The sequence below is a fragment of the Chlamydotis macqueenii genome, chromosome 5 (assembly GCF_036417535.1).
Source record: "Chlamydotis macqueenii isolate bChlMac1 chromosome 5, bChlMac1.mat, whole genome shotgun sequence".
NCBI classification, from domain to species: Eukaryota; Metazoa; Chordata; class Aves; order Otidiformes; family Otididae; genus Chlamydotis; species Chlamydotis macqueenii.
Window position 1 is genome coordinate 8787642 of NC_141560.1, and position 10884 is coordinate 8798525.

The 10884-nt window shown below is 42.8% G+C and overlaps 1 protein-coding gene across 2 annotated transcripts in view; it reads left to right on the forward strand.

The window, feature by feature from the left end:
* Positions 1-10884, forward strand: part of BRF1 (BRF1 general transcription factor IIIB subunit) — a 176886-nt gene that overhangs the window by 160868 nt on the left and 5134 nt on the right. For both annotated transcript variants that reach the window (XM_086749971.1, XM_086749972.1), the window contains 2 exons: positions 6968-7019; positions 10068-10236. In XM_086749971.1, coding sequence (XP_086606097.1) covers positions 6968-7019; positions 10068-10236 — 221 coding nt within the window. The remainder of the gene's footprint in view (positions 1-6967; positions 7020-10067; positions 10237-10884) is intronic.

Genomic DNA, 10884 nt, shown 5'->3' on the forward strand with positions numbered 1-10884 from the left:
GTATGATAGACCAGACACAAGGAAAAAAAAATCAGTCATCCATCTTTATTCCTGGATGGATTACTTGTGTAAATCTATAGTTACCTGAATTTTGAAATATTAGTTTTGGCTGCATAATCAGATGAGAGAAACTTAATCTGCACAGTGGTCTATGCTATCAGATGTGGTGGAAGAGGCGAGTTAGTATTTTGCCTAGCGTGATTTTTGTCCTTGTAATGTCATCAGGGAAGATCTAACGGTAAATCTGGCATCACCTTTGGGTATAACGATCTCAGTGGATTGTTCTCAGAGACTGCAGGTTACTAAGATGTTTTTCGTTTCATCTTTTGCCTCATTAGCTGTTTTTTGAGGTTGAGATTGATCAAAACACCTGTCCAAAAGCAAGTATCTGTAATCCTCCTTGCTTGAGTCTAGAAAAATATACTTACACCAGAGAGACAGCAGTGCTACTGCTGAGAACTTTTCAATAGTGTAATATTTCTGTTCAGATGATAATATGTTTATTTAACTTTTAAAATTTCATTTCTATTACTGTAGTTCCAAGCATGATTTTAAAATGATTTGTATTTGCCTTATCTGCTAATAATGGTGCTTCTTTCTGCCGTAACAGATGCATTCTGCACTGTTACCATTTGAACCACTGTGCTACAAGACAATTAGACATCTTTGGATTTGGATTGTCACCACATGAGTTGTCTCACGCTCATGTCTCAGAAGGGACACTGCCACTAGACTTGCTTAACTGAGACCATCATGATTACTCATTTGCCTTCATTAAAATGCTTCGTAGCTTCCTTATTTTAAGTAGCTTTTCCCAGCAAGGTGCAAATCTGCCTTACTGCCATCATTTCATCTGGAAAAATTTCCATAGTGAAAAGAATAGTGTATTTTCAACTAATATTTTCCTGACATGTGGAGAGATGAGCTCATCAGTGTCTTTATTGACAAACCCAGGAAGAAGGTGTGTCAACCAGAAGTATTAGATCAGTCAGCCTCTCTTGTCCTGGAGCAATTGTAATTTCCCATGGTCTGCAGCAATTTCCTTTAGGAGCAGATATGTGCAGAGATTGTTTTGGGTCTGCTGCAGTAGCATGATTTCATTTGGTCCCAATGAGGTGGCCTTAGATTTCATTCTTTTCTTTTTTTTCTGTTGAAAATATTTTGGTTTAGTCGGTGGAAAGAATAGCAAGTTGCTATTTTACAGCTTCTAATTGAGGAATGAGTGCTGCAGCTATGCAGAAAAATATTGCCCACTCTGAGTTGGGTTATTGAAAAGAGATATCGTGGCCTCTGCCCCTCTCTGAAAAGCCTGAAATAGGTGTTTAGTTCACTATACATTAGCAAAGTTCTTGCATATCGGTGACTGACGTAGGTGCTTAGTTCCTTGCTGATAAATGTGTCCTTTAGTGAGGGGTTTTTTTGCCAGTTTACTCCTGTGAGCTTTGGTCCCTAGATACTTAAGCCTGGGCATTTGCTAAAAGAGGCCAATCTCATTAGTGCTGGAGATGTTCTCAACGCTGTGTTGTCTGATGCTGCACTGATGAAAGCGAAGCTCCTCTGATCCAGCATGAAAGAGGACTGAGTGGGAATCAGAAGTGGGAACAATTTCTCATTTCACTCTAGTTTTTGTTGTCACATCAGCTTTGCTTTTTTCTGCTTGAAATGGCTCTTTCTGTAGCGTTGCTTGTTCGGAAACGGGAGGAAAACGTTGGCTGTTGGTGTAGTCGGTGGAGTTCACACGGTTGTGTTGGAGTGGAGTTAGAAGTAGCTGGCTCAGGCACTGTTCAACACGTCCTTGTCTTGCTGCCCAGGTGTCTGGTAGGACCTAGCAGGGTTCAGACCCTGCCTGCTGCTCTATCAGTCAAGTTTGTGCAGCTGGGAACACTGGGGTTAGCCAGCTCCAAGAGACCTTGCTATGTGTGAGCTGGGCTCATTGCAATGTGGACATGGTCTTTAGTTGGCATCTTTGGTCGTTGGTTGGGATCTCTGCAGCCCTGTCACTGAAGAGAGCGATTCAGAGAAACTCCCTGGAGCTTTCACACTGATGATGAGCTGGGCTGGGTGAAGGACTGATCAGCCTGGCCTTCTAAAAACTAAAAACAGCTGGCAGCCTCACATTCAGGCAGGCGCGATTTCAAGGTGTGAGCATCAGAAGTACTTTGTCTTTCTACAGAGTGTGATATTGTCCATGGTTGTATCTTCTGGTGTGCCATGGTGCATGCTTACACCTCAGCCCTGTCCTGAAGGCATCAGGCAGCTGTTCATCTGTGTCACAACCAGCCATGGCCTTGGCCACATGCCTTGGTTTCCTCTCTAGAGGAGGGAGTGGCTTTTGTGAGCACCTGGCTCTCAGCCAGAAGGAGATGTAGAAGATGGTGGGATCCACAGCTGGATGTGCGAACCCCGAAGTGCTCCGAGGTCATGGTCGTGATTGCAGTCTCTGTTTCACCGTCTGGAAAAGAGCAGTGGTCCGAGACTGGGAGGGTCACCCCTTTGTCCTGACCTAATGGCAGAGCAGTGGGTCAGTATCTCCTGATGCTGTTGTTTCCAACAAGAGCATTAAATCCTTGCGGAAAGGTAATTCCCAGCTTTCCGGTAAGGATAACATTGACAGTACCTAATTCAAGGGCACTTTTAGCCGGGGTAAACATTTATATTAATTTCCTTCTCACGCAGATGTCTGGTAAACTGACCTCCTGAGACACAGCCATCTGGCCTCAGGTGGGAGGAGGATCTCAGCCAGCGTGGAGAACCTGACCAGTCTCTCACCAAATTATTTCTCGATAGCTTTTTCTGTCACTGAAGTGGCACAGGTATGACGTGCCTGTGCTATGGGTATACAGGTTTTATGGGCATTTGTCTTAGGTGACCTGCGTAATCACACTGCAGGCTTGTGGCTGTGGGCTCCGTTGTATCTCTGCTTTTCATCACGTCTTCTGGGATCATCCATGTATAAAATTAATATGGGCGGTAAGCAGCAATAAGATGTTCCCTACTTGGATGGATTAAATTAAAATTCAGTAAGAAACAGAGCTTTGGGTGAGCTTCCAAATTACTTGCAGGATTGCTCTGAGGAGATTGTTATGGTATCGTAAACCTTTTTGGTGGGCAAAGAGCCTGATGCAAGTGGGGTGGTTTTATTGCCTCACAGTGCTCTGTCTATTTTATGTACTGTGCCATGTAATCTTTTGATACTAAATAATAAGCAAAATAAAAACAGTTGTTTGTCACAGCCAGCTTGTTTTTCAGAGAATTTGCTCACTTTGAAAGTTCAGTCTGTGTGATCTCCAGCCCTGTCAGGAGCTATTATATTGAATCTTCTTTTAAATTGTTAAGCTGGAGGACAAACCTAGATGTTATCACGCACATTTCAGCTGCGAGCGGAGCGGATTCGGCAGGGAGCAGCCTCTGATGCCATGTACCGTGCCATTAGTTTTTGTCGCGAACGTGTCAGGATTATCTGCTTCCAGTGTTCTGTGTGCTGGCTGACATGAGCATTTGTAGATCTGCATAATTTTTGAAGTAGTTTGAAATGTGGATATAACACTTGGGGCTGTGTGAAATTTTTTTTTTTTTTTTTTTTTTTGCTCTTTTATGGATCACATTGCTGTTCAGAAAGTTGCTTGTTGTGTTACTCCCCCCACAAGCTGCTGTATTAATTTGCAAAGTTTGTAACGAAAGTGCCCCAAACTAGAAGTCATCATTGACAGTGAACAACTACTGAACACTTGGGAGGACCAGGAGCCCCATTACTTTCCAGTTGCCACATTACATTTTAAATACAGGCTGTTGTTGCTTTGGCGTATGTGGGATCGTATCTCAGTGCAGTATATTGTTGTTTTTTATGGAACTTGGCAGCCCTGAGTTCAGTCTGGACTTTGATGGACAGGATTTTTCACGTGTAGCGTATATGTGCGTACGTGTACCTTGGTAGCCTTTTCCAGATGAGGTTTGACTCATGCACATTAACAGTGGGGTAAGATACTTCAGTTACTTGGTTTTTCAAGCTGCTTTTTTGATCATTAATACTCAAACCCATCCCAGCCTCGAAAGCAGTCGTACTCTTCCATGAAGACACGTTTTTTCCATCCTCTGTGGTGCAGACAGACAGCAGAAGGAGCCCGTATCTGTAGCCATGGCAGCCAGTAATTTATTGCTCCATATGGCTGGTGTGGCAGCAGCTGCTCTGGTTTAAGGAGGTCAGGGCATTGGGGCATTTAAGAAACAAAACAAAACCCCACTATAAAACCTTCCTAAATGGTTTTGTAATAGTAGGGCTCTCTGTAGGCGTAAGGAGAGCCAAGGGAGAGAAATTAACTTTTCTCTTTATATATTTATAGCTTTTATAGCTTTTTTTTTTCTTTTTATATAATTTCAAAGACATTATTTAAGGGGGGAAATAAGTTTTTCTCTCTCTTTGCAGTGGTTTTACCTTTTACTAGTGTTTGTAGGTAGCACGCAGTGCCGAGGCTCGGCAAGCTGGGCTGTCCAGCCCGCACAGCGAGCGAGCCCTTCACATCCACGCTGCAGCAGGTACCCAACGGCCCGGGCAGGAGCAGAATCCGCCCCACTGCTTTTGGATGCATTAGATGTTATGCTGAGAGAGAAGCTGTATTGCCCAAATTGAATGGCAGCGTTGTATTTCTAGTAAAGAACTGAGGATGTATGCTTTGCGAGCGGCTATCGTGGAACAGAATTACAGCTTTAATTTCAGTTTGGGTGTGAGAATCACTCGCTGCTGAAAAATGGTATAGAAGGGCTCTTGGATTTAGCACTAAAGTTTGCAAATAGGCTTTTCATAAGCATGAATCTTTTTATTTTCACTAGGAGACCATTTTAATTAAAATGAAACTGGAATGTTTACTCTTTCCTTCCTATAGCTGTGATTGTTTTCTTCACTGTGTGAGCACATGTATAATTTGCTCTAAAAGAAGTGTCAGCAGTTTCTGATTACCTTGTGAGTCTTACTCAACAGCTTGATTTTAATTGGGGGGAGGAAAGATTTCAGGGTGCTCCAGGGAGGTCTGATGTCTTTTGGTAGCAGGAGGAAATAGGTGTTATCTTCGGTACAATGTTAATTGCAATAATCACTGGTACTGGTTTAAAATAAAGGTCCTTCATTTCTTACCCTTGTTGGTATTTTTCAGTCATGTCAATGAAATACAACCTGTTTGGTAATTAGCATCCTTCAGCTACATAACCTTTTGACATTGCTGCATTCGTGTGTTTGTAAACATTATAAACATCTAAACAGAGTGGCTTTTGGAAAACAGTGATTGACGGTAGGTAGTCTCAAGTTTTAGGAAATAAGGAAGAAATGTTTTACAATGAGGGTGGTGGAGCACTGGCACAGGTTGCCCCATCCCTGGAAACATTGAAGGCAGGGTTGGACGGGGCTCTGAGCAACCTGATCTGGTTGGAGATGTCCCTGCTCCTTGCAGGGGGGTTGGACTGGATGGGCTTTAAGGGTCCATTCCAACCCAAACCATTCTATGGTTCTGTGAAGACTCTTTATATCAGGTTAGATAAAGGAAAGAGGAGGCCAGGCACATAGGAAGGAGTGTGACTATGCCTTCAGATACATTCTCTATAAGCCCAGAAGTCCACCAGGATTTGTAAGTAATAGGTAGTTTATGTGGGTCAAGAGTATCTCTTGAATTTTTTTTTTGTAATTATGAAATATGACAAGAAGTATCTTTAGTGGAATAATATGTTCTGGATCCTTCAATGGTACAGCTCCTGAAGCATTCCCGTGGCTTCTTTTTGTTTAAATCTACTGTAAGGAGGCACCTTGGACTACTTTGGTTGCCAAAATGGATTTCAGGTCTTGCAAAGCATTTTAGAGATGACCAGCTCTTTTGGAGCTTAGCCAATACCTTGTATTTTCATATTCTCTTCTCCATCAGAGATAATGATCTGAGGCTCCCCTGTTCATTCCCTGGGGTTTTGTTTCCTCCTGCTGCTTATTTGAAATAAATAAATAAGTAGGAAAACAACCAGTATCTGTGTGTTAACAGGGAGGAATGACTAATAGAAAAATGAGAGGAAAGATACTGCTTATCATAAAAGACTGTATCTCTGGAGGCATAAATTGGTATTCATTAAGTTGTTTGCCTAGACTTAGTTAAAAGACGTACTTGAGGAGCTGTCTGAGCAGTGTTTCAGTAGAAAGCAAGTCATCCTCTTCATGACTAGATACATCTAGATGAAGAGAGACCAGAAAGCAGCACTAAATGATGGATTGAGAGCAACCTTCATGGCAGTAAGGAGACAACAGGCTATGAAATGTTTTTCAGAAAGAACAATATTTAACGCTTAGCTGTAGAGTAATACTTCTCCATCTTTTCTCCCCAAATATGCAGATCTCTTTTGTATCTGATGCAGAATTAAAAAAAATGTTTATGTTCAATTTCTGTAATTTCTCATTCAAAGTATGCAGGGTCCCCTTGTTTTTGATGAGGATTTCTGTAGGTGGAGGTTAGAATTTCACCTGTGATGATTATTATATCCTGTGTGCATCATCTTACTGGGATCCTGCGTATATCATCAAATACAGGGAAGCAGTTGCAGAACAATGATGAGTAATTCAGAGTGTGGCTCGGTTTTGCCATGTCTGCATTGTTTAAAAAAAAATCAGTTGACTCTTTTGACTTTTGTAACACGTGACAAACCCCCCTATTTCAAAGCCTGTTGGGCTGTGCTGGAACTGCAGCTTGAGACGAGGTTTTGCTGCTGTGCTTGTTGACAGGCCTCTTTTCTGATTATCTTGAACTGGGGCAGTGCTTACAAGGGAGCGTGTGTATTAATTATTGTGGAGTCTGTGGCTCTCCGCTCTTTATCTTGTATCTTTAAAAGTAGCTGCACAACACAACACTAGCAAAGTGCTTTAACTCTTTGGAGAGTGAATACTCTTGTATCAAACTCTAACTTTTCTGGTATTTACCATTTCTTCTTTCCTTCTTTGCAGATTAAGACCCTTGATTTCAACACTGCCTGCTAAAAAGGCTGCCACTGAAGAGGTATGTAAAGTCCAGCACTTTTCCTGGTGCAACAGTTAGGGTTTGAAAATTCCCACAAGCCTTTCTCAGCCTGACTCTGATTATGTGGTAGATATGGGAAAAAGAAATGAGAGTTTTGTGTCTCTGGTCAGACCAGGAGCTGGTTAGTGCAAACACTGCAAAGCTGAGGTTGCTGTTTTCTAACCGAGATTTGCCCTTACTTACCCATCAGTAACCTTAGCACAGCCTCATAATCCCTGGTTAGACAGCAAGAAAGAAAGAACTCCCTGCAAGCACCTGAAAAGGTGCGTATCACACAAGTGGGGGAGAGGAATAGGAGAATGCAGAGCTTGTGGCTGTTTCTCAGCACTTTGACCGTCCCTGTGGAGGAGGGGGACAGTGCAAAATGCCGCTTCTCTGCAGCCAGCGCTGACCCAAAGGAAGGGCTGGGCTTCTGGTGAGGAAACACAAAGTGACAGCTTACCCTATATAGCATGGCTTACTCTTTGTTTTCTTTGTTTAGTTTGAAAATGTAATAGTGCCATAGAAAAGTTAGTGCTGGTAACTGGCCACTACCAGAAACCCTCCTTGGGTGGCTCTGTGCACTTGCCAAAGGGATCATAGTTATTATCAGAGTCACAGCAAAAACTGCTTTCTTTCATTATTATTTTCACACTGTACGAAGTAGACCTCTGCATTTTGTGTATGATGAAATAACTGTCTCCTGTCTATCTAAAAATTCTGCTCCCAGTATACCAAAGATATTTGTCCTTCTTCTTTTTCCCATGAACGTGTGACACTGACACCCCTTTGAAAGTGAACCAGTTACCTTGGGTCGTTTAACATGCTTTGACAATTGCCTGTCCATACGTAAAGATATGTGCCAAACCCCAGTCCGGGATGTCTGGAAGTGAATTCAGGAAGTTCTATTTAAAGACCTTGTTTGACTGCCTTATTTTTAAAATGACTAAAACCCATGGATTTTCAGAAACAGTTTGATATCCTGCCTGGGGAAATACATTTTCACTTCTTATGCTATGCTCATTAGAAAACTCGGCACATTTTTAGAAGTATAGCAGTCTGGAAGTGGACATGATAATTAGAAGAAGGTCACATTTTAATTAGCATGGTGCAATTTTAAAAAATAATTACTCAATTGTAGCTCCTTTATATTCACCCACTTTTTCAGAGCAGATGGATACTTTTAAGCATATAAATTGATATATATTATGATGTTGATTTGTCTCAAACTTTTGTGTCTATTTCTGCTTCTGAAAACCTAGACGGACTCAATCGGATCACTCTAGAGGCAAAAGTGGTGGTAGGAAATAAAAAATAAACTGGAGGGAAGTTCCTCTAAATAATATGATTAATTTGAGCATTAAAAAGTAATGAAAACCTGTCTTTGAGTGGTTCGAATACCTAAATACTTGATTTTCTATTGAAATTAATGGGTGTCTTTTGGCCTATTAATGAGCTATTGGAGCAAGCCCTTAGGTGACTTTGGAAAACAGGCAGATTCTTTAGGTTGACTGGCATGGTATATGACAAGTTAAGGAACAGCTTTGATGTTTGAATAATTAGACCGTCAACTTTCTGGTACAGGGACTTTCTCTTACGGTGTATCTCTCAAGTGCCTGGAGTTACAGCAGATCTGGGAGTTACTGCATCGCAAGTGAATACATTTATATGTAAATAAATACATAAAAATTACAATGTTGAATGAGAACTTACAGCCAATGGAATTGGAGAAGATGCAGCCGTATAGTTGTTTACTGTGATTTAAAACCTAAAGTGCCGTAGGACTTTTCTCGTGGAGGGGACGAGAGAAGTTGGGGTTTCCTGACCTCCTTTTGGACCATTGGTTGTTAGGAGCACCTTGCCACTGTCCTTCCAGAGGAAGCGATCCCTGTCTTTTCCGCCTTTCCTAGAAGGGGAGATGACAACTCGGTGCTGATAACTGCTGACCAGTGACACGTACTGTTAAGCATTCCCAGTTCTCAAAACTGCTTACATGACAGAGCAGCGTTAACGGTTAATCTTTACTGTTCTTCAAGTTGCTACTACTGGGATGTCCTTTTTGGGCCACAGGCTCTAGTGTACAAACCCCAAATATTCCAAGTACAGAATGGAGGTGAGAAGTGCCCTGTTACAAAGCTGGTGGAGATCAGGCTCCTGTGATGTTTCTTCCCTGGATGAGAGAGGGAGGTGGAGCGCTGGACTGAGCACACCGTGGGAATGAGAGCTCCAGAGAGACCAGAACCCAGACTGTGCTGGGGCAGATCACGTTGCTGGTTCCTGCCCCATTCCCAGATCTGTCATTACCGAACTGAAAACATTAACTTCTCCAAATTCACCTCTGGGTCCTTGCAGTGTTGCCCTTTCTGTTCCTCCCTGCTGTGTCCTGCCTAACCTTGGAGCATCTGGGGAGGTACACGGGTCCTGTCAGTGATCAATTCCCAAGTTAGTGTTTGGGGGTCATTATTCTGATGAATTTCATCGGTAATGTTACAGGTGCTGGCGTGTATTATCAACCTAGCGCTCTGCCATCACATTAAGTGCTGTCTAAAGAGTGCTATTTGCTTCACAGCTCATTGTGCCTCCAAAGAAATCCAAGCAGAGCTGTCAAAACTAATACATGTTGGGTTTTTTTCTGATTTGAAGGGTACATTTTTGCTATCATTAAAGTGTCAATAACGTTGTTATGGTGTAATAGGCCTGATGTGAGTCAAGCCCAGTGAGGAAAAGGTTGTAAGTTTTCCTGCAGAACTCTGCTAAGGAGCCTTCACTCCTAGATTTCTCTTTACCTTGTGCTTGCAAGAGGATCCTTGTTCTGCTGTTACTGTCTCTAGATATTTCACTTACCTGGCTATGAATTATGTGAAACGTGTGGATGTTTGTGCCTGACTTTCATTCAACCAGCATTTCACTGAGCAACTTTCCTGTCACCTGGAAGAGCTAAGCCTCTAACACTGGATGTGGCCTTCCCTGTGTGGAAGCTGCTAAAGTTTTGTACAAATATTGAACACAAGGAAAGGCTGCTCTACTGTCCCCTCTTCTTTTTTGCAGGTGTCCTTTCCAAATGCACAAGCAGAAGCCCCTGACTTAGAAAAATCAGCAGCTGTGCTAGTGGAGAGTGGCCCAGTAACTTATAACCCTGATGAAGAGGTGGAAGAGGAAGAAATAGAAGAAGACGATGATCACTGCATGAGCGCCTTGCAGTTAGTGGGAGGAAATGGTAAGCTGAGATGCTGTCTAAATTACTGCCTATTCATGCGGTGGAGTTTGTTGTTGCAGGGCTGAGGCTGAGTTCCCCAGCTTACGCTGTCCTCCATCAGCTCATCCCCTGCAGAGCTCCTGCTGCCTTTCTAGAATTGCCCGTTCCTGTGGGAAAGCCTGGAGTCATCCTTGTCCGAAACCTGACCTTCTTAGAGGCTTCTCCTGAGAAAACTTTGCATCTCGAGCTTTAGGCTAAGTGGGCTTCTCAGGAACTAACTGATGTTATGCCTTTTTCAGAATTAGGTTTATTAATGTGGATCTGAGGACTTATGGGGTCAGTAACCCCTCTGTCAGCAGTGCTTGGGGCTCGTTGCCTCCCGAGGCGAGCCGCCCTGCTCCTGCTTGTCTCCTCAGATGGGGCTGCAGCGACATCCGGATTGTCCATGGGCCCTGAGGATGTGGCTGTCCAGCTCAAAACAAACAAATCATCACACTCTATTTCTGGGGGAAGTGTTAGAAGGAAAGAGTTCTTCACCAAGTACAGAAATTGCATTGATAGTGTACAAGATGCTGTATGGAACACAGATGTGTGCTAATTTCTTTGGGTTACCCGGCAAAGCCACTCGTTTAATTAGATTTCTCTGCTGGCAGGAAAAGGCAGTATCCT